The 24,628-nt window shown below is 38.1% G+C and overlaps 1 protein-coding gene across 2 annotated transcripts; it reads right to left on the bottom strand.

Moving 5' to 3' along the window:
- Window positions 1–608: 608 nt before the first annotated feature.
- On the bottom strand, window positions 609–24,331 carry LOC115734180 (E3 ubiquitin-protein ligase UPL6). 2 transcript variants are annotated; one of them, XM_048280096.1, is made up of 26 exons: window positions 23,778–24,331; window positions 22,487–22,584; window positions 22,068–22,195; window positions 21,406–21,517; window positions 19,182–19,362; window positions 17,317–17,499; window positions 16,515–16,697; window positions 14,512–14,593; window positions 14,224–14,342; window positions 13,768–14,066; window positions 13,580–13,676; window positions 13,195–13,338; window positions 10,947–11,030; window positions 10,783–10,869; window positions 10,476–10,616; window positions 10,244–10,369; window positions 9,649–9,747; window positions 9,021–9,088; window positions 8,657–8,723; window positions 6,304–6,474; window positions 6,134–6,223; window positions 4,154–4,234; window positions 3,508–3,581; window positions 2,921–2,992; window positions 2,678–2,755; window positions 609–1,247 (listed from the first exon to the last, which is right to left on the bottom strand). In XM_048280096.1, the coding sequence occupies exons 1-26, from the start codon at window positions 23,934–23,936 to the stop codon at window positions 1,181–1,183; spliced, it is 3,090 nt and encodes a 1,029-aa protein (XP_048136053.1). In that variant the 5' UTR covers window positions 23,937–24,331; the 3' UTR covers window positions 609–1,180. The 2 variants fall into 2 exon arrangements, with proteins under 2 accessions (XP_048136053.1, XP_030520663.1); XM_030664803.2 differs by having other exon boundaries at window positions 2,678–2,767.
- Between the last annotated feature and the right edge of the window lie 297 nt (window positions 24,332–24,628).

Below are 24,628 nucleotides of genomic sequence, written 5' to 3' on the forward strand. Positions count from 1 at the left end.
TTAGTAGATAGGGACAATGAGAATCTCATTAATCCATTCATGCGCATCACTAATTAGAAGGCGTCACTACGCAAGTATCGGTCGGCTAAATGGACTGAATTGACACTGTTATAAAAGGTTTATGACTCAATCGGCCAAAAAAAAAAAAGATTGAATTAATAAACTTACAATAAATTTAGGACATTTTTTACAGTTTTCCCCGGGTCGAAGTCCTACTAAGGAAGATCTCATATTAACCACATCGATGGCACAAAAAAGGATTACACATCGGCAGCGTAACTCCACAGGATATTTCTTTCAGTCATCAATTCAAGAGCGACTCCACTATTATATACACAAACAAGATCACACAAGTAACTAGTACACCAGTGCTGAAACTTCTTCCCCCGGTCCCGTCCCAGACGGTCCCCAATTGGAGCAATACTCCATTTTCCTCTCAGATGCATTTGGACAAGTTTGCGAACCCCCATCAAGGGACGTGACAGCAGAATTCAATGGAGATGTCAGTGAACCTCCAATGAATCAGACTTACGTAAAACGGGTCCATCATTCGCGTATCAGTACATACGTATACATCGTGTAAATGAATACAGAAAGGACTTCAAATCTGATTTGATCCTTAATCCATCAACACCAGCATAAATAGACATAGTAACCTCGTGAATTCTGTCCCATTCTGAGGCGAGAAGTAAATTATATTTATCCCCATGCGATTCTTCTAATGAAGAACGCTCCATTGATTTCTACAAAATACTGTTTCAAGAGTTTCTTCAAGGAATCCACCTGCAAGATCGGGCCATCAATTGGTGGCTTCTAGAGATGCAATCATCGGCACGGATACAAGAGCTGAACCTTCACTGTACATGACTTGATATGCATTCCTAGGTACAAACTAAAGATCAATCTATAAATTGACAGAGACAACTTCCAAAAGCTGTTCGTACATCGAATTAATATACATTTGAACTCCCCCATATGTACAGTACCAGGGCCCCATGAATCGACACTTACTCGACCCGGCTTCAGCAATCACCACAGTTTTGTGGAGGCTTTAGATGTCCTTGGGAGAATTTGCACATGAGTGACATCTAGAAACCCATGCCTCGAGCCCACTGAATGTCAAGAACCCTGATATAAGATCGCTCCAGCACGTGCTAGGGAAAAACGCGACATGTGTAGATCAACTCAAGTCAAAACCAGCCTCTGCACTTATTGCATACAGCAATTTTGCTTCCAGCTGCTCTTTGCTGCAGAGATTTGGGCGTTTAAAAGCAGGTTAATCAAAATTAATAGAAACCCAGTGGAGGATTATTTTGTTTATACACAAGAAAGAACAACTATAAGGCACCAAAGAGGTGCAATCCCACATAGAAAAAGAGCTCAAAAAACTAAAACCATACACAAAACAGATCTCGTAACCAAAAGAGAGCTCAACTACATAATAAATCATAAATTATATCAACCCAATATCTACCTTGGCATTTACATACATATGCAAGTTTCCACTATACAAAAGTTTGGAACGTTTAAGCCAAAGATGAAAAGAATTAAATACAGTGTTGGAGCAATTAAATATTAAACTACACCTTCGTCTAATAGCCTAAGCTTTTAGAACAGTTGACAGTGGTTCTATCAAATTTCACATGGTATCAGAACAGGAGGTCATGAGTTCAAACATTTCCAGTCCCCATTTGCCTCCCCAATTAAATGTCCATGCTTAGTACAAGGCAAAAAGACCTGATTAAGCGTGAGGGGAAGTGTTGGAGTAATTAAATATTAAACCACGCCTTCATCTAATAGCTTAAACTTTTAGAACGGTTGGCAGACTTCATGCTTCTCCTAGTATAGTGAATATTGCTCGAGGCTCTAATCAAAAAGCAACATGCATATTCGGCCTATTGGCATCATGCGCTGCTGGACGTTGAGCTCTTCATATATAACAGTGTTCTCTCTTTCCTTTCCCTCCTTTTATTTTTCCATTGTTAGAAGGGAAAATAAGAGAATAAAAAGGTTTTACTTTCAACATTAAAAGTTCAAAATTACTAGGAAGTTAATGACATAAAGCAGTTTCCGACCCAAAAAAAATGACATAAAGCAGTCAGCATATGGATTCATATGTTGGCTCTTCAATCATTACATCCCTGTACCAAGTATATAATGCAGATGACTGGCACATGACAAAACTTAATCTATCGACAAAGCTCGAGATTAGCAAAACAATGACTATTTATAAGAAGCATATATATTAGTAATGTAAATAGGACTTTTGTGGAAGAAAAGGTCAGCGTTAGATTAATTCTTCTAATTATAAGATAAAAAAGGGAAAATCAATTGAATCCTCTACTATCGCACGGGTCTTTCGAGTGAGAGCTTATCCCGCCAGAATAGAAAGAGGCCAACAAGATTATGAGATGTGCATATCACGGATAGTACAGGTCCTACTCGAGTAAAAAAATGTTTTAAATGTTAGGATAACTTGCACCGCACTGGCAACACAAGCAAATGCGGGCGACAATTGTCAAGACACTGACAGCAGCAAGGAGCCTTATATGTCAGAATGGCATGTGTCTCATGTGTCTCTAGGTTATCAAGCAGTGAGGGATGATCCTAGTGGATATAGCAGAAGAAGATCCAAAATTTAGGCCCCAGAAAAACATGTAGGCGAAAAAGGACAAACCTTCTGTATGGAGGCAGTTTTAGCAGATTCATACAAGTGGCTGACGTAGGCAATCGGTCCAGAGCTTCTTCAGAAGCACTACCAGCAGCCCTGGCAAAAATTTTACTCAAATAAGAAAGAAAGAAAAGGATGATCACAGACAAACGTGATAAGAACATCCATACAGCACATTTACACCCATCAACTAAAAGACTAGGATAGAAAGACCTTTTGTTGAAGCAGATTTATGTCAATGTATTTTACCTTTGTATGCAGAATGACGGCTCCAAGTACCTGAATCCAAGCAAGGGTCCTCGAGAGCACCCTGTCACAAATCTGAAGCAAAAGAGACATTGGTATATTCCAAGAGTCGATTTGAAACTCTTCAAGTTAAAATACAGAGCAGGATAATGACATGAAGTTCCTAGGGCAATAAAATATAAAATAAAACAGAGAAATGGTATATGCAGAATTTTTTTTTTCCAAACTTTTACGAAGAGTTGAAGAGGCAAACATCAATTGGGTTTTGCGTCCCATCATTTAATGCACTTACCCACTTGCTAATTCACATAACAGGTGTTCGCCACGTCAACTCTTTACAAAAAGTAAAAGCATTACCCTATGAATAAATTACTTGTACATATCAAAAGGAAAGATAGGATCCACAAGTCTTAAAGGCAAACCCATGAAAAAATAAATAAAAAAGATCTAAAACCAAGAAAAGGTAAGAGGTTCCATTGACGATGAGAAAATTCCAAGGCAACACTTAGAATCTAGTTGGAACAATCATCAAACAGCTTAAAATCTTTCCTAAATGAAATTCGGACACACATAAAAGTAGTCAGACTCACTTCAAAAATTTCTTTTGATTTTCAGATGAGAAACCCTTGATAACGGCCCAGAACATCTCGATGACATAGTGCTCCTGTCATATTAAGGACACGCATAAAAAAGGTAACCTAGTCAGATAGTCTTCCTGCAACAATTAGATATATAATACAGCAAATACATCCTGTAATATTTCAATGATATATCAAGTAAAACAGCCACTGGCCATTAAATCTTGTATAAGAAACATAAGCAGTAGGACTTTGAAAAGTCTTTCGTCTCTAAGGACCAGATAAAACCATGACAACCAAATTCCACAAACTTACACAGTTCATTTTACATCAATGGTCCCCGTAGCAATATACTACAGAATGCCAAATGAAACTACCATTTTATACTTTGATAATGAACAGAAAATTCACAAACCCACAAGTTTGTTCATTTTTACAACCTTTCTCAATCTTAAAAAATATAAGGGAAAAAAGAGGCTCTACCATCCCTCAAAGCAATCAAGCGATACCCACACTTAATTTCAAAAAAATAAAACGCAATAGCTCGCTCAATGACAGCCAACAATATCCAAGATAAGATCCACAAGCAGAATAAAAGTACAAAATCATTCTACCAATTAGCAACATAATCCTGTCCCTGGCAAAGACAGAAACTTACACTGTGATAACCGCCTGCATAGTTGGTGCTACTCCGCAAGTCATCAACATCCAAGCTGTCTAATGAACCTGATATGAGAAGCTGTAGAAACAAAGGATGAATAACATAAAAATAAAAATACAATGCAAGAGTCTGATGTAGGAAGAACCTATCACAACAAACAACTACAACATGGGACGGACAGAGAGAACCCTCTTAGCCCAAGTGTATCCAACTTTTGGCCCCATTCCAACCTAGATATCGAAATAGACAATAGCCAACCAAATCTCTTTGAACACTTGGAATTAGCAGGCCAGAATATACTCTGACAAGAGAGATGTGAACCAGACAACACATTATGACGATCCTACGCCCAAATTTAAGCAACAACTACAACACGGGATGATAGCCAACCAAATCTTTTTGAATGCTTGGAATTAGCAGGCCAGAATATATTCTGACAAGAGATGTGAACCAGACTATATCCCATCGAGACATTATGACTATCCTACGCCCAAATTTAAGCATTTTAAATGTTGACTTAATTGGATAATAAATCATAGTCAACTCTTTCTAGAGATATTTGCATCTCCATTTAGAAATTAAAACAAAAACGCTATAAACTCTTTCATACCATAAGTCAATCTATAGTCCTCATAATTACTTACTACAAACTCTAAAACAGAAAACCAACTAGACAATCTCTCGCCTTCCAATACCCAATTATGTACCCACAATGCCCCCACATTAGTATAGTTGAGTTTCCTCGAGGTGTCCTGCAGTATTAGCTGCGTTTTAAGGTAGTACACCCAAGAAAATCAAGCGTAATAATAGACACTGAAATTGGTAATCAGGATTCCTAAGGAAAGACAATGTAAAAATAAATAAATAGGATGAAAGGTGTCCTTGATGAGTTGAAGAAGGCCGAAACTGTACTAACAAATCTAAGCAACGCTAGAAGGGCACTTGCTGGAGAACAGTATTACAAGAATTGATATGTTCAGTAAAGATTGAGACGTTTTTACAACAAAGTTGACAAAATTAAGCTGAATAAAGTCATGCAGGCAAATAAGAGGTTGTCATCTAGGAAAGCTCGGGGAGCGATATGATGATCAAAACGACTACTTGTATTCATGTGTGCCTTTCGATGTTAATTCACACAAATAAACACTTGAAAAGAAGAGTCTAAAGGTAGGAGAAATTTGGAAATGTTTTGAGTAAATGTCAGGCAACACCAATGCCCCAGTGTCCAACTGGGTCAGCCTTGAACTGATTGCATTCAATCAGTAGTCTTTCAGCTTCCACCCAACCCGTAGCTTTTCGAAAGCAACATCTAACTCATAAGAATTAAGATAGTCCCCATCAATTTAGCTTAGACAGATGAAATCAATTATGTCTCTTGGTCCAACAAGATCCTCAATGCTTTTCCCTTTTCGTTACTATTATCATATATAGCAATTGATATATGCCTAGCGAAGAAGAATAATGAATAAAAAACCCCATGGAAGAACATCTGATGTTTCAGGCACTGAATTAAGACTACTATAAAAGTTAAAGCATAAAAAACTAATAGATTCCATAAGGTATACTCCTGCCACAAGAAAACAAGTGGCCCAGCTGGAAAAAATGTATATTTAGAAAATCATAGAAGAAAGCCCCATAAACCAAACATAAGTTATATCTATTCGCGAATAATCATGCCATAAACTTAGGAACTTCAAAACTAGCAATAACCCAAAACCTGTAACCAGTGTTACCTTAGTCTAAACTTTATCCCCAAACAATTTAGGCTAAAACGCTATCTTCTTCTCTTCAATCTGGATGAACCGAAAGACAAAATATCTACCAAACTTTCAATTGCCAGTACAAATAAAAGTAGGACAGCCAGCAATTACATGCAAATTGCAGCAAAATGAAGAGTAAGCTCTTCTTTATAGAAAATACAATACCAGCCATTACGTGCATATTGCAGTATGGCACTTTTCTCTAGTAAGACAATACCTGCAGTTCATGCTCATTAAACATATCTATCCATTCTTTCTGTATGAGCTGCTGAAATCCTCTCAGAAAATGCAAACTTTGTTGCCTTATCTGAAATAGTATTAAATGAAATGTCATATTTGCACTCAGGAAAACTAACTCCAAAGAAGAGTAAATGGAATTCATCAAACCTGAAAATTCAGACGATGATTAGCCACAAGATGTATGAATGTGATGACAGTTTCATTAGTAACACGCTTGTTTTTCCCTCCAAGAAGAAGCTCTTCTTCAGTTTGCTCCCCATACTCATTATTCACAATGACAAAATACAACTCCAACTCTGATATGTCACCTTCATAATGCTGCAAACAATAGCCAGTGAAATAATCATCAAAACCTCATTATTTCCTATGTAGTCAACCATACATGAAAATATAGAATTTATGGTCAGCCAAATAGGCAATTGATTTGAAAAAACTAAATCACAACTGGAGTATGAACTCTAGAAGTTCAGGAAGTACCAAAAAAATGCTCTTCTAGGGATCGTACAACAGATGACATGTTCCAGTGAGTCATTAGATACTTACATAGTTTCTGATAATAATATTGCATATTTCCATGGAATATGATAAATCCCCATTAACTTGCCCAGCAGAATCTCAGTGAATTTTGCGATGCTACATCCACTGGACAAAATCTTCCCAAAGAGAGGTTCTTATGGATATTTCTAATCGTTGATCTAACACAAGATCATGGACTATCATCTTTTTGGCTTACCAAGGAATCACTCAACTTAGTTCTGTTGAACAACAACATCACAATATATTCCTATCCATTCAAACATTATTCAAGCTTTTTTTAATAGATCCTTACTCTCCTCTTATCTCATCAAAGTCGAAATTTTTGATAATAAGTAAAATCTCATTCTTTACATTGTCTAGCAAACCTCAGAACGTGGTCACATCACAGGTCGCCCAAGGAACTCTTCAACTCTTTGTAAAGCACTAAGCCAACAAAATGGTAATGGAATCATCTTTGGCAAACTTTTGCTAAGGCAGTTCTGCCAACTCTGCTTTTTGAGCTAGTTAAAAGTGCATCTGGCATAATATCAATTAGCTCCACCAATTACCTTGCTTTACATATATATGATCTTTTTAGTATTGAAAAATTCAGCATAATTGACCAGGCAGCTGACAGAGGGTCATGACTAGTTTTAGGATACGAAATCATATGATCTCACCTTGTTTTCTGTTCAAACAATAACGCATTTTGAATGGTGGAGCCTGATAAAACATGGATAACAAAAAAGCATTCTAATGTATATAGAGGCTGTTCACATTCAAAGAAAAAGAAAATTAAAGAGTAAATTGGTTGTAGTTGGTGAGGGAGTCGATGGATTTTAACTGGCCAGCATCCCAGGGTGGAAAAGGAGGTTTTTCTCCAACAGATTATCTGGAACTCCCACTAGGAAGGATCTAGCCAGAAAGGTAGTCTGAGATCCACTTAAAAAAGAAAAATCAGAAAAGTCTGCCCGTTCAAAAGAAGCAGTATGTTTCAGAGAGAGAACATTGTCCAATGTTACAGAAGTATCTATCCCAACTTCTATCTCAATTGTTTGGAGGCTTGAGTAGACACTGAAGTGATCTCGTCATGTCTGTCTGAAGATGCTCTCAAGTATCACCTTGCTAGATTGGCTTAGTTGATCAGCCCATGGACGAAGGTTGTCTGGGTATCAATCCTCCCAATGTTTTCAAAAGGCTCTACTACGCTATTAATTTGAATATTCATAGCACAAAAGGAAGCTGGCAGGAAAAAACGTCTTCTCGATGGATGGAAATAAAAAACGTAGCTCACAAATGGATTGTCTAGCACTTTGGAAATAGCTACGATAGAACAGGGAGACTTTCTTTCAGCATGTCCATCTTAAGGATGGGAGAGGGAAAACAGTTGGACTCTAACATGATTCTAGTGTCATAGTTTATGCCTTGAACAAGCTATCCCTTAGAAGGTGAGTATCCTGCGAAATTATTGATTGACTTCAACAAAGACTCTCTTGCAAGTAAGAACTTGGATTTCTCTGAACTGACAATTCGCAAACGAGCCTTTAAACGCCAATGGGAAATTGAATTCTGTCTCTCGGACTAGCTGTACCTGACAGATACCAATTTTGCAGTTAAAAGTAATATTTCACGGGATGTTCGGTTTGAACAATAGCTACTCAGTCTACCGTAGTTGTATGAACCCGTCACTGCAGCCCCACCAGCATGCCAGAAGCCGGGTAGTCTCTCCTTTGATTTTCATGTATCAGGTATGTTTTGTTTGTTTTGTTTTGTTTAGTCTTTCTTTTTTTTCTTGTCTTAATGGAACAGTTTCTCTACCATAACTACTTGTTATTCTACTGATACCATAACTTCTCTCTCTCCTCTCATAAGCCAGAGCAAAGCATAGCAAATGAAGCAAAGCAAGAGTTTCACACTGGCAAGCATAGCACACGAAGCAAGAACCATTGCCTGTCGTGAGTAAGCAGAAGAATAAGAAAATTACCTTCAAAAAAATAAGGTGACGGTACAGCTCTGGGTCCAACGAAGGCAGGTCATGGAGATAGTTGTACCTGATGCAAATAATGACAAATATAAGAAACAAAGAAAGGAACAGAATTCCCAGTCTTATTCTTTATTTCCAAATAGAATTACTCAATCAGTTACATTTTGAATGCCAACTGATCTATCAAAAAACCTGCCTCAGATCGCCAGTGAGTTTCGCACAAATTTGTAGAGTTCAGATCCTTGAAGTGGTTAACATTTTCCAGTGTGAAATGACACACTTAGATTCATTTATACACATTACCATGGTGGATGGATGGCTATTGAAACTGATATAGAGTGCAAAAATGGTAATGAAATCTTACTTTTGTTTTAATTTGCTCAAGAAGAAGGTCGCAAATGGTATGTCCACGAGAATCCCCTCAAACATTGCCTACAAGCAGAAGAATTATTAAGACCTTCCCAACACTATCAACCAGTTTGAACTGATTCAACGGATAAGAGTGTTACAGATAAGGGTTTTGGTGTACTGTTACAAAAATTTCAGTTCCTATGTAATGCAAAAACATTCAACATTACATGACAATAAGTCACAATAAGTTTTGTAAGTAGCACAACGAGTGAGAACCTATGGCTGCCCTAAGAGAGGTGATGGTGGATTGGCAAACCTACTTGAACTTTATGGGAGCAAAGTTATAAAGGCACAAAACAAAGTGAATATCGACTCTAACAATTGGCACATTTCCTTTTAGTTTGAGGAGGAAAAAAAAATAAAAAAACCTGTATAAAACATCATCTCTTCGTGGTGAAACTATAGTACTGGCTAACAAAAAGGCCATTGGTACATAAATAACTAGTAATTATAATCCAGAAAATGATGATTGGCTTTCTCGGTCCCCAATGCTTGTTGAATAATGCCTTCCGGAATATTTTTCCTTTCAAAACAAGGAGATGACATTTCATGAAAAAAAGCATCAGTAATAGGAAGGATACCTTTGCCAGAAGAGTACCCAAAAAGTGGAAGAACTGGAGATGCTGTTCATGTATCAAGCCTGACCCAGGATTGGGATAGAGCAGGTGATCAGAAGTTTCCTGTACATGCAGAAAAGTCAATATACAGATGTTTCATGCCATCATCAAACCTAGAGGCAATTACATAAAGGTCAAAGTTGTCCGTAAGATAAGCTTTGGATATACCAACTTGTTCATGAGGATATTAACTTTTGCTAGATTACAGGAAAACAACTAGCGGCCACCTCATGCTTAATAGCAGAATACAAAAAAGCAAAAAGAATCACCAGCTTAATATCAGCAGATCTTAGAGCCCATCAAGATCCACATAGAGCAATCTCATTATGACTTTATTAGAGGAGAGAAGTCCCAGTATCCTAAAAGGGTGCAATTTCAGGAAAATATGATAAAGCATTAAGAAACAGAACCTGCATTCTTCCTCAAATCAAAGGTTTGAATCAACTAGAAAAAGTTTAAGCATCGACAATCTCTATCATGCATAGGATCGTGATAGGAAATTGCATATAAGGAGAAAAGACGAATGAAGGACCGAAGTTAAAGCAATAAAGAACCAAACCTTAAACAATCCATATTGTACATCAAAAGCAGCTCGTGTTATATTTTCCATGAAATCCTTAAATATTCCGCCACCATCAATACCAGCCTCCTCAACACCTAATTCATTGACGAAGGATACGCGAATCTGCAAGTAAAGTGGGCATGTCAGCATTGAACAGACACAAAGCTACTCCTTCCTGCCCTTTATGTTAAGCTGCTGTCAACTGAGAAAGTAATCAGAGAAATCTTACCAGTCCTCGAAGATCCTCTTCAGATAGTGCACTCATCTGACTATAAGCATCTTCCAAGATATGGTCTCTCCGTATTCTGAACCGGTTTCTAGTAAAAACAGCCTGAGAGCCATGTTTCTGCCTATATGCTGCTAACTGTGACTGCAAGATCAGTTTGAACAAATTAATCTTGGAACATTAAGTAAGCACAAGCAAATTTGCATGACAATCAATCACAATGACAATGTCATAAATCCTTGAAATAACCAATCTGCAAGACAGCCAAGATTACTCATCGAAGGAAAATTCTGATTTTCAAATCACTTACAGCAAATATCTTAACACGACTTGTAAATGGCACCAAGAAAGGAGCTTGATTCAATATGTCATGCGCTCTGGTATTCTCAATCGCAGCCTGACAAAATGGCATCGGCCAAGTAGCTGCATCAGTTATGGCACAACAATCCTGAAAATTAATTTCAAAATTGGTACCTGAGAGATAAAAAATTCGTTCACGCTATCGGCATGAAAGTCACTGGGAGGAGCAAACTGTCTTCTGTTGTTCCAATCTTGCAACTTCACAGGACTTCAAAAGTTAGAAGGGAAAACCAAATCACAGCTTTCTCAAAATACTATTTTTGTTCTCTCAAAAATAACAGAGATTGCAGTTTATCCAGGATTACTTGCTAACTCGGGGGGAATATAAATTTCATCCCCAATTTTCAGATAAGAGAGCTTTTGTTCTATGTTTGCAACAAACCAAAGTTCAAGATACTGAGACTCATTTGGGTTGAAGAATCTATTGATAATAACTTGTCCAATCGTTGAGTTTTTCTTTTCTTTTTTTTCTTTCTGTTTTTTTTTTTTTTTTGGGGGGGTGGTGGGGGTGTGGGGTTGGGGGAAAGGGTTGGGTGGCACTCCTTCTCTTTGGCAAGCAAACTGCAATAACATCTAGCTATTTTGTACTGGCAGATTGTAATAGTTGTAAAATGAATCAGAGTTTCATTACAGGAACGTGGAAGACCATGCTTTTCTCCATGATTGTAATTTTGAATTAGAAGTTCAATTACATCAGAATGGTGTCCTCACAAATCCTAAAATCGACTTCAAGGCAATCATTATAAGAAACTTCAATATGATTTCTTAAGTTCCATCACCATAGGAGATAAAACAACTTATATAGAATTATTACCTCAACATCCCTATGGTCACTTATACCAGAAAGTTCGCAGGAATCTGATTTTTATGCTTAAGCTTGCATATTCATAGAGGTTCTTTTGGACTTTTTCCCTAATCTTTCTTGAATCAAGGCTATTGGGAGGGTGAGGAGTAAGTTTCCTCATTCTTGACAAATGTCTCGAATAAATCAAAGGTAACCTTTCCTTCTAATGAATGGAACTAAGCATAAATATGAGACACTATTCAAACAATACAGAACGTAAAGAAGAAACTAATCAGGTTTAGACAAAACTGTGGTGTTACGAGCATGAAAAACTTAGCATATTCAAGCTGCCCCACTTCAACGATGGTACAAGCTCAAGAGAACTCTCAAATTCACTGCATCATCAACCCTCTTGAAAGGAATGAGTGCAAAAGAAGAGAAAAATCAAGAGAGCAAAAGAATGAGAAAGAAGAGAAAATCAAGCAAAACAGTTTGGTGAATGTAAGTTGATTTTCACAGTTCTCCAATCAAGATTCACTTTTATCACATGTGAAGCACACCAGTCAATGAATTATGTCAGTCAACCTGAATAGACTGCAATCAACGAGCATGCCAGACAAAATTCTAAAAGCTAATTTCGCAAGAACTATGATTTGAGATCACTTGTTCTAATAGAGTTATTTGAGTTAGCATGCTAATGAAAAGTTGTTTGGTTTTCCATCTGTTGCATTAATACTGTACATGTTAACCCTATTGAAACGCTACCATGGACCTTTAATGACTAAGCAACTATAGAAGTTAGTAGAAGTTCTATCAGTACTGAAAACTAGGGACCAAGAAACACCAAAAATTGAACAATTCCGGTATCTTGTATTTTGTTATGCACAAGGATGGAGAAATCGCTGGAGAGCTCACCCACATAGTACAAACAGGATGGATGAAGTGGAGAAGTATATATGGTAATTTCTGAAACCGTCATATAGCACCTAAGCTTAAGGGAAAATTCCATAAGATGGCAATATGACCAGCAATATTGTATGGCATGGAATTCGTATGATCAACACTAACATATCGCAAAATGAGTTCAGTGGACATAAGAGTTCGTCCTTAGATCGTGTGCGGGCAAGTGAGAAAAGACAAGATCAAAATGAATCTTAAAAAACAATGAACAGTTAACATTTGTCTCATATCAAGTCTTGCTACCACTAAGACAACAAGATGTATTTTGAAAAATAAAAACAAAAAACCCTGGGATGGATCTAAGAGAGATGAAGTTCCTCTGGTGGCTTTCTTAACCATGAGCTTTGCATAATAGAATAAACAGTACAGAGTTTTCAAAAGTATGGGAATAACTCTTAGCACATTAACTTTCCTTGGCTTGCCAATATTATTCATATTCGCCTATGATTTCAGTATTTTTAAGAAGATAAGCATGTAACTACTTAGGTAAATATGAGAGCAAAAGTCTCCTACGGATTAGTTCATGCATCGGGTATACCTAAAAATTGCTAACTGTAACTCAGCCTTTTTCCACAAGGTGACAAAGGAAAACAAGAAAAATCAAGAACAAACAGCTACCTGAGAAAGAAGCTCAGAAGCTACAAGACTGACTCTGCCTTTAATGAGGTCTAGGCGATTCATGCCATCAGCAGGGGCTTTAGAAGCTGATTTCGTTGGATTTGGAGTAGTCATAGGCATCACCCACAAGAGTTGCCACAAGGCCTGCAGGAAGGAGGACCAAATCCATGTATGTAATCTCACACATCAATTGTAGCATCTGATCGAAGGCATCAATTTTTTAATTTCCATTCAATACACATCTTGATCAGAAAACCACTTGATGGAAATTTTCCTTTAACCACTGGAAGCAAAATAGTAATCTATCACACTTCCAAGAAGGAAAGTAGTAATCTATCACACTTCCACAAGGTGACAGTATGCTGATTATCTGACAAAATCTTACCTGCCTCAAAATTACAATCAAGCATCTGATATCCTTCAAGGAGAGGGGCTTCTCCTGCTCATAAAACTCTTCATTGTCAACAATCATAAGCATGTGCCTGGCCAAAACCAAAGACCACTGCCAATCAATCACAAGAAAGCTGATAAATATTAACGGAGTAAACTCCAAAGTCAAAGGTTTTATCTTACTTGTATACAGGGCAGAAAACAGCCAGCGGTAGAAGCCACCCGGGTGATTCACCTCTCGAATAATAACACTCAGACAAAGTTGACCAGTTCCCATTTTCATGGCATCGCTTCATAAAATTCCAAAGAACAGGTACCAGCTCTGTTCTGTAAGCCAACACCGTCATGATTCGTTCAAGGGGCAAGGTGTTGAATGCAACATGCAGAAAAGCACAAGCAGCATCGATGGCTGCCACCTCTTTCTCATCCACTCCATTATGTGAGCCAACAATGCACGACAGTCCTCCAAACAGAACATTTGTCTTCTCCATAAAATGACAAAAGTAAAAGAACCATAGAAATGAAGTAAGAAGAAGAACATAAGAGACTAGAGTTGGATTCACAACAAACAACAAAGGTTTCAGAGAATCCAAGGAAATCGGATAATTTTACTTGAAAAGTTACAACAAGCTATCTCACCAATTGGAGAAGAAAGCGGGGATCAATTGCATTGATTATCTGCCGTTCTAAGTCCTTATCTAAGGATGGTTTCGTCAGTTCATCACCAGCCATCATGTCGTCCTCACCAAAAGTGGAACCTGAACACCGTACATACATAAAGTTAGTGATCACAAAAAAGAGTTCAAAACCAGTGCCAATCATAGTAATCATCTAACAACCAGGTACAGAACTGGGCAACCTCCAAAAATCTCCGAAAGGACATGACAGAGAAATGGCTTGAAGATGATAGTTCACAACGATACATACCCTCATTGATCTCCATACTAGGTAGTTTTGTAGGAGGAAGGGCCTCCAATAAAAAGGTTGCAACAGCAGCAAGATCTACAGCCTGATCATAAGATTGTAGTAGATATGAAACAAATAGTTCTATTAGATCATACAAAACCAAGCATCCTCAGCAATTAAGAATAATAATTGGAAAGAACCACAAAAATGCAAAAGCTAAACGAATTCAAATATCTCATGCCATGCTTTACTAATGAACTCAAGTAATTGTTGCTGGCATCCTTTCTAGAATGAACAGACAACATACAACAGGAACAGCTAAAAACTAGTGTTCAGAAATAGCTGAAGGTAAACAGCTAGATGCAATGTGCTCCACTAACGAGTTGCCACATGTTCAGTTCAGTGACGGTTAATCCTTCTTTCACGTGTTAGAACTGTATTTATGAAACTACAATCATAGAAAACTGTCTGAGAAACACATAAGTTCATGACCCTAGTCACAGGAAATCCACTTCTTAAATCTATGAACATCTAAAATATTATCATTTTGAAATTACATACTGCGGCAGTAATTTCATTCAGCCGTAAAGTGGCTACAGGGAAAAAAAGCAAGTGGAGCTGAAGCAAGCACCAATGACTGCGACTGGAATGATAGTAGAAATATTAGGTGGTAATTAACCTTCAAATCCTAATTAAGAATAAGGTTAATACCACAAAAAACCTCAAACTGGTACACCTATGACAAATTTACTCCAAACTAATTTTTGGGACACCAAAAACCCCAAATTGGTACATTTACCCTCTGCTGGTTTCCATCAAATTTCACCATGAAATTATTGAGCTGAATGACACATGGTAATAACTCAGTTGATGCGGCAAGTCCACGCGAAAATCCATAACTCTCTCTTTGTTTCTTCAATTAGCCATAATTTGAAAACAAATAGGACTCCCTTGGAGCACGAAAAACCCTAGGTCTGCCTCTTCATCGAGCGCACTCCATCATCGCCTTCGTCTTTGCGACTAGGCATCAAAACTTGTTCGAGCACACTTTTATCTTTAGTAATCATCTCGCCTTCAATTTTTTCTTTTTTTTTTGGGTCGTGCTTCTCTTCGAACCACTTCCAATTTAAGCTATTGAACATCCTAGTTTGGTGATTTGGATGGCAACGGCTAATTGAAGAAACAAAGAGAGAGTTATGGATTTTCACGTGGACTTGTCACGTCAACCGAGTTATTATCGTGTGTCATCCAGCTCAACAATTTCGAGGTAAAATTAGACAGAAGCTAATGGAGGGCAAATGTGTCATGCTTGTACCGATTTGGGGTTTGGTGATCCAAAAATTAGCTTGGGATATATTTGTCGCAAGTATACCAGTTTGGGATTTTTTGTGGAATTAACCCTTAAGAATATACGTTTTCCATATGTATATACCAAACTAGATTCTTTCTTCCCGTATAAGCATGAACCTGTCTATTTTCTACTATATAAACGAGCAAATCGCATGGAACCCAGACTTTGGTTCAAATCATGACAAGAGTTTTAAGAAAGAGCTTCTAGTAAAACAATTTGAATAACAAGAAGACTACAAGAATGAAACTGTAGGTGATGAAGCACCTCCTACAAGTTTCTTTCATCAATGTTCAACCATCCTTTTTCAGGCAAAAGATTACATAACCTAAAACTGGTGAGTTTTAATACGACTGTCATATGAAACTGCAGTTCCTAGGCTTGCCATTCCAATGCCTGCTATCGTCCATACAATAATATGATACCATCAAGATTTAAGACAGTAGGCAATTGGCTAAGGACAAAACTAGGATGTGGTTAAAACCGCTTCAGCATATTCTTCTTTAGAAAACATAGTTTAAAGTATGGAAAGGAGGAGGATGGAAGCTTATCGAGAATCTTCCTTAAGAAGTAAGGACAACCAATAAGAAATAATTAATCATTTTAAAAGGAGGTAATCCTATGAGCTCTATAATTGCAAGGTTATTTAAACAGATGGGAACTGCAACTGCCGTACCATGTCAAAACTGCAGCTGGGATGAGATAAAGCAATTCCAGCAGTATCCAATACATTCCCAAGGAGGCAGGCATAGCCAGGAAGATCAAGAGACAAATCCTTCGGCAATATATTAGCATGATTGTTCACACAGAGTGCCATCTGATGTATATAGTGTTGACTCAAGCCTTGTGCTGCAAAAACCTGGAAAATGAGTATATCCATCATCAGAGCCTTTGTTTTAAAATATTTTTCTTGGTATTTTTCTTTGTAGTTCAGTTTGAAGAATCTAAAGAATTGACAACCTACACATGCAAAAGTGGGATACTATCAATAGTTGGGTGCAAAGTGGTTTTATCTTATTCTTCATTTTTCACTATGTGCCTTCTGTCTTTGTATTTTCCTTTCCTCTTTGGGGTGTGCGCTTGTGAGATGGAGGAGGAAGTGTTTATTAGAATTTTCACTGAGGAACAGAAGTTGAGAATGCAAACAGGAAGCACATATCCATATATGAGTTCATTGGGGAGAGGATTTATATTGTCCATCAAAACTTTGCAAGAATTTTTCTCAGATTATGCAGAGTGATTTTAATCTTCAGTAACTAATTATAGAATGTTCTAAACAACCTAGATACAACGGTTCTGCAGGAGCCTTTTCTTTTCTCGCATACAGTTGTTCATATAACTAGAAACTGATCAACTGACATACACAGAATGTTCGAATACAGAGATACTGGCATTACACCGATTAGTACAGCTGATTCCCTAACAAAGAGATGCAAAATTTGCATTGATATAAACAGAGAAGGATTAGAAAGAATCACCTCCTTTAGATGGGGGAAAAGTTGCCATAAGAAAGGAATCGTAAGAAGCTGAGACGAAAAACTCCGTTGAGGATCGATACTTAAGCAATTACATGGCTCCTGACCGGTGTGAGGGATCATTTGGCAAAGAACACACTCCAATGTAGAGACCGATCTACTGAAAATAAAACTTTTCCTAGTTTCCTGCATGTTATTATGGGTTAAGATGTCTCGTAAAAAGGAGAGAATACAAAACATATCTAGCTTCAGTTATGAACAAATTACCAGTGCACGGAAGCAAAAATAGCAATTCATAACAGTCAGATACACATTGAATGAAGTTCACGACATACATATAAATTCAGCTAAAGATCTGCATCTAAGTATCTTACTTGAAACCAATGCATTACAGATATTTTCTAGTCAAGCCATTCAACAGAGAATATATGGCGCCCACAGCAAATTTCAGTCTCATAACACGTGATCAGTATAATCAGGCCTATAGCATGAACTCAAGATCAATATACCCAGGTGAATATATGATGGAACAAGAGTAATTCCTCCAATTTGCACCCAATGAAACAATAAACACTTGTATCGAACAATTAAAGCACACCTTCGGGCTGGAGGTTGGACATATTTACAGTTCATTTAAAGGGGAACAGGACAGACTGCATGATGAAACCTTCGAATAATTATACGACATAATTGAATACACTGTAGTTCAGGCCAAGCCACTTGGAGAAGCCCCAGTTACATAGGCAAGGGGAAATTGACAGAATGTCAGAGCAATTGTTCTCACTCAGAAAGAAAGTAATTTGAGATTATTCACATAACACAAAAATCTTCTGAAAACAGAAAAAGGAGCAAAGTCCAGATGCTTTAGCATACAGTTCCTTTTGGCATATCATGAAGCAACTTATTGCTCCAAGAGAGTAATTTATAAAAGAATTCATCCAAAATGATTAGAATTGTATTGTTTCATCAACTTTTACCAATATTTATTTTTGATGACATGGAACTCCAAATCCTGGATAACTTGACAAAACAGGTAGATGCAAACCTAAGCTTCCAAATCCTGGATAACTTGACAAAACAGGTAGAAACGAACCTAAGCTTAGGTGACATCCTACTAACTCTAAATTCATGAATTATTACAGAAAATGACTGAAATCAAACTTTCAAGCAATAAAGATGTTATAATCATTTCTCTAGCCCTTTATTTCTTCGATTGACCGTGTTAAAAAAGGAACCCAGCAAAAGGTCTTACATGAATTAACTTGGATTCACTACAACTTTGATCTCAACAAATTGCCAACCACCAATAGCGGCTATATTAGAGGTTAAAAGGGAATAAACAAATGTGGAAGTACATTTCCAAGACATGCACAAGTATGATCTCAAAATTCAGATTTTGAGCTGTCATCATCAAACATCACAGGATCCACTATATTTGTGTTTATAGCAGTATTTATCTGCGTCTAAAGTTGCCACATCTGCACCTTCAGCAAACTATAAGAGCCTGAAAATACCTTCCTCCTTGGAAATTTCTTTTGTCAGACTTCCTATAATGTTTGTTTATCCAGGACAAACATGCCAAAGAGAAAATCTAGACAGACAACAACTTGTTCAGTTATTCCAACTTACAGAAATCTATTTATCTAACAGTCCATTTGTAGTCCACTAAGCATCATCCAACATTAAAGGCTCAGAAGTCTGAACCAAAATAACTGGCACTGTTTCAGTCATCTGAGACAAACCATGATCCCATGTCTGACTGCAGCGAGGCCGAATAAAGAAGCTTGGTGGGAAATAAGGAGGTTCACACTTAACACAACTACCAGAAAAGAGATGACACACAAATACAATGTGGAGGAGATGGATACCTGCCCTGCTAGAACAATCTCTCTAGACTTAGCAAACATGCTTCCCTCCAAGAGATAACCAACTGTCTTACAAACCCATGGAAGTCTAGGATCTGTCAGCAGAGCTACTGCCTCCAGCAAGAGAGTCACAGGTTGGCTAGATTCACTCGATGTCGTGATAAGTTGATCCCTGAATTTATATCTGTGATAACAAAGGGCAATAAGGACATCAGATTATAGTTGCAAATCACTGAAAAGTTCCCTGCTTGTGTTTATCAAGAAGAAGAAGACTCTTTAGTTGGAAGCAAGCTCCCAGAAGATTTATCACCCAATGTCAACTTACCATATTAACGAAATAACTAACAACATTACAGATATTAATGACATAAAGTAATAAAAAGAAATATAATGGCGACAACTGGAAATGCAAGGGAGCTGCCAGAGACAACAACTAACAATTCTTACCGTACAGAAGTGCAACAGTAAATTCAAATGGCAACGCTTGCATCTTTAGTATTTCAATGCAGCTGTTATAGAATTTCATCTAGCCTAGGCCTGCTCCTTGCATCTTTGTACTGGAGATTTTTGAATTGCCTCACATGTCCAAATCACCATAGATGAGTTAATCTTATCATGCTTCCACATTTTCATTTCAAGTTCAGATGTTGATTTGGACAGTTAACCAACATGTATAAAGGGTGAACGATGAGATCACAGAACATAAGATGTGGTGTGGCCAACTACCCTGCTCATGATCTCAGCAAGGCTCCTAGAGTCCTTTTCACCTCGTAAACTCTTAATACGGTGTAAAAAGTAACAAGGGACATACTTGAGTAGACATACAGAGTACTCACAATAAGGACTAAACCTAATATATTGCCTTTTTGATGGCCAAATAAATACAAGGGACTTTTGCAGGGACATAGCAATGGTTATTGCTAGTGCCCAATGATTTGTTCAAACCTCACAAATTGTGAGGTATTTCCTTGATGGAAACTCAATCAACAAAACAGTCTTATAATTATTATTTAACCCATCATCACAGCAGATTCTAAGCTTTTGGTTCACATATCGCAGAAAACATGAGTAATGCAGCAGTTCCAAATTCCATACAAATAGATTTCTAGAGGTTCTGTATTTAACTGAACAACCAAGACATTAATAACCAAAATCGCAATTTAGCATGGAACTTATTTTCAAATTGAAACTATATTTTACACAGTATATATCAGGTCCAATTACACCATACATCCTTTTTCACAAATTATATTTTTGCCCTTCGATCACAACGCTGTTAACTCTTGAACCGTTGTTCAGAAACCCATTAAAGCCACTGTGCTTCACTTGATAATGGAAATGACATTATTACAATATCGAAAAGGTTAAAATTCTAGAAATTGGGCATGAAAGCGACCATGACCACTCTCCATCCTTTCTCAAGCTTCAACAAAACTACCCTACACGAAATGTCCTATTGTACACCACCAACATGCCCTCCACAGCCAATATTGCCACCACAACACCCCAGCACCGTCCAACCAAGATGCGTGACTTACCCAAAAATCCACCCAACAAACACCAACTACAAAGCTTCACTATATGCACCATACATCTGAACAAACAACAGACAAACACAACACCACCACTACCTCCACCACCCATAACATTCAAATACCCCACTGGAAACAGGTAGAAAGACTCCTCCCTCCCCACCCCACACCACCCCACCTCCCCCCCCACCCCCAAAAAAAAAAAAAATTTTAAACTAAAAGGGTCTATTTCTGGCAGATTTTCTTCCTTAGCTCCAACTGCCCTTCACACCTTTTCTTGCTCATGTCAATGGCTTGTTCCTCACATTCACCTGCTAGATGATTGTCCTAAGATTATTGCGATGGCCTGACACAAACAAGCACCACTCCCTCTTAGAATATGCATGATTGCCACTAGTACTTGTTTCTTCTCATTCTCTAGCCTTTTTCCATAGTTCAAGGCTTTGAACAAATGTCACAGTAGTGACGAAGGCTCAATATGAAGAGGACGATAAAGAGAGAGTTAGGACTTGACACATAACAATGTTAGGGGAGGATGTGACATTTACATCCGACAATCTAATAGTGTTATTGTTGCTGTTGTGTTGAGGATGTAATGTGAAACTAAACCAAAGATATACGATGAAAAATATAATTCTCCCTCTGCAAGTAATAAAATAACTCATCACTATTCACAAAAACATAATACCACCAACCTATTTTTATATACAGCATCAATGCACGAGTATGCAAGACGTTTCACTCTAAAGTCCACCAAAGCCTGCCTGGACAGATAGTCTTCTCCAGCAAAGAGGCTCACAATGTCACCTGTCGCAGAACAAAGATTATTTTCCTTTCAGAGAGAAATTAACTAAAACATAATTAAACCATCCCTAACTCAAAGCAATGAACAACAAAAATATATATAAAACCACAAGATGATGGGAAACAAAGAACAAGAAGGTTCCAAGTGTCCAGAACCATGTGTCTGATTCCGCAATTCAGGGTAAAACTAGAACTTTGTCCCTACAATATGAAACCCGAAGCATATGAAGAATTCGCAAAATGAAATTCACGTTTCCCCTTATTTGACAATTGCATAAAATGCAATGGAAAAACCGACTGTGTTACTAAATAAGCCCCCAAATTGTCAAATTTAGCATGTGTATCCAACCCTAGCAAACAATAATTGCGAAGCCAGATCACAAGAACATCAAACTGCGAGTGAGAATAGCTTCATGCATAGAAACTAAACAGTGTCCTCAAGCAAGAAGTCATCAGAGGCCCCTAAAACTAGTACAAACTACATACAATTATTCGATAGTGTCAGCTCACACAATCAAGAAACTTTCTGGAGAAAAATGATAGGTAAACATACCACTATCATGAACGTATCTCCGAATAAATAAGCAGACCTCCACAAGGATTGATAGGTCACCATCAATGTGTGCATCGAAGAAAAAAAGCAACTGACGAAGGAACACTGAATCTGGACCGAAACAATGCCTGGAATATGCAGCAAATTTGAGCACAAATCAATTGCTTAAAAGAAGAACAATCTACCAACACCCAAAAAAATTACAAAAAGGGAAAAGGAAAGTAAGGGCACAATAAGAGATCGTGAAACATTTTCCACGATAATTCACTAATACATCCTTTTTCTTTTTCCTGACCTGAAATATGTAATTCCTTGTAAACAAATAATTTTGCACTTGAGTGGCAGCCATGACACCCACTTTTCCAGGAAACATTTTACTATAGGCAATGGTCTAAAAGTAAAGGTTCAACATATTATACCTGTCGACATTTTCACATCGTTTCCCAAACGTCCTATAGAATTCCATTCTTACATCCAAACGGGCAGCTTCCACATTCTTTCTTCCTCTATAGCATTTCTGCATGTACAAGTTGGTCAACACATTCACATAAATACAAAACCACGATTCATTTTGCCTCTGGAAGAAATAGTCTCAGTCAAGGACTTGCAATCATTTGGGAATTTGAAAAATGTGAGAAATATCAGTAATGACCATCAACAATCTTAGATTAGATAAGTTCCCTTGTAGTTCTTCATATGAGCAAATGGCTTCAACAACACTGGAATCAACCTCTGCTCCAGCAAACACTTCATTTCTCTTACTTATCAGCTAGAATTGTAACATTAGGACTACAAAAGGCTCTTCCAAGCTTAACCACATCCCTACCTCAATCAAGAAAAAGAGGACGACAACTTTCTTTTCCCTTGAAGTTGAATCAGAAACAAGATTGAATAAAGACCGACACCAGGGCAGGGGTCCACAAACCAAAAACCAATACATACTCAACCCTTCAAAATCATCAGGAACAGATTGAATTCCATACCAGGGCAGGGGTCCACAAACCAAAAACCAATACATACTCAACCCTTCAAAATCATCGGGAACAGATCAAATTCCATCATCTTTCCCATGATCCTTGAACCGTTATTCCAACTTGAATCAAACCATCCAAATTGATGCCCATACTTTTACATTGCCTATCTCTACTTGTCTATGTGTACTTTGGCACGCGTTATCAATACTTGTAGAACCTGAAGCATTTGCTTCTTTTAACACTTAGAGCCTTTAAACTTTATCAAGGGACATGGCAACTATCATGGCAAATCTATTGAACCAATACTACACGGAGAAAAGAAGCTTCCATTTCATCAAAAAGAAAAATGCTAAACAGAACAATTTGCTACTGAAAGGGATAGGAATGCCAACAAATCCAAGAAAACATCCCCCCAAACTGGCCCCTAAGCCAAGCAGAATTTACTCATTCAGATATATACAAGATCCTCCTTCATCCATTTCACAACAACAATATTCCTGGTCCATGCAAGTCAAGTTTCAACAAAAATCGAAATTCAAAATTGCTTTTAACTTTAATGGAGTGCCACGAAACATCACTACGACTACAAGCTCGTCTAAGAAAAATCCATATCACCATTCAGTCATTCACCAAGTGCACAAAGCAGCCATTCAGTCATTCACCAAGCGCACAAAGCAGAGAAAAAAAAAAAACACAGGCTGAAGACAGAAGCCAGTCCATGCTCAGCCGAGCAAACCTGAATTATGATGGCTGCCAACGTCTGCTTCCGCAACCACGACCGCCGCTCACGCTCCAAGCGAGTTTGCTCGAGAAGCTTCTGCCTATCCCTCTCCTTCGAACTGCGGCCCCCAAGAGCGACGCGCTTACGCGACGAGGGATCGCCGCTGAAGAACATCGTTCCAACAGGCAGAGCCCAATTTCCTCCGAACGGTCTCGAAAAAAAACCTAGCGCGAGACGATCACGTCCGGCGAAGCGAATCCCGTAGAATAGGAAGTAGGTCGAGGCGGAGAGAATCTGTAGTCGTCCAAAGCCGGCGACGGGAGGAGACGGGTTTAGATCGGCGGCTCCAATTGCGTGTCACTGCGTTCGAGTGGAGAAGCGAGAGGAGAATTGACGATCGAAAACCCGCTATGGAGGTCGAATCTTCTGGCGCTCCTTTTGCTTCGCAGTGTCGGCGAGAACAAGAGGAGGAAGAGAAGCTCGTTTGCGTAACTTGAGAAGGAGGAGGAGGAGGAGGAGGAGACCACCACCACGACGACGACTTCTCCTCTGTAATACGGGATTCGATTTTCCTCTCTCTTGCTGACTTCGCACTTCGGAGCCTGGAAGCCGGGCAGGCGGTGGGGTCACGGCTGGACGTGGGCTGCAAAGCGGGTCGATCCAATGCAAGGGTCATCGGTTTCTAGTCCGATCCAATCCCACCTTAAAATCGAAAATCGGACCAGTTCACAGGCGGGTCAATCATTGGACTAATCATATTTTTATGTAAATTATCGTTAAATTTTTCTTGTTAACGACATATTCATGGAACCATCTTTTATTAATTATATCGTGTTGTTGCTAAACACGATAATCATACTAATCAT

This window comes from Rhodamnia argentea, chromosome 6 (assembly GCF_020921035.1).
Source record: "Rhodamnia argentea isolate NSW1041297 chromosome 6, ASM2092103v1, whole genome shotgun sequence".
NCBI lineage: Eukaryota > Viridiplantae > Streptophyta > Magnoliopsida > Myrtales > Myrtaceae > Rhodamnia > Rhodamnia argentea.

What these genes read in the sequence shown, in the direction of transcription:
- LOC115734180 (XM_030664803.2), bottom strand. Translation starts at nt 23,936, where the DNA reads ATGTTCTTCAGCGGCGATCCCTCGTCGCGTAAGCGCGTCGCTCTTGGG. An exon ending in TAGTATGGAGATCAATGAGG is followed by an intron (nt 14,343 to 14,511) that starts GTATGTATCGTT and finishes TACGGTGTTCAG; the next exon opens with GTTCCACTTTTGGTGAGGAC. An exon ending in CTTCTGAGCTTCTTTCTCAG is followed by an intron (nt 11,031 to 13,194) that starts GTAGCTGTTTGT and finishes AGTCCTGTGAAG; the next exon opens with TTGCAAGATTGGAACAACAG.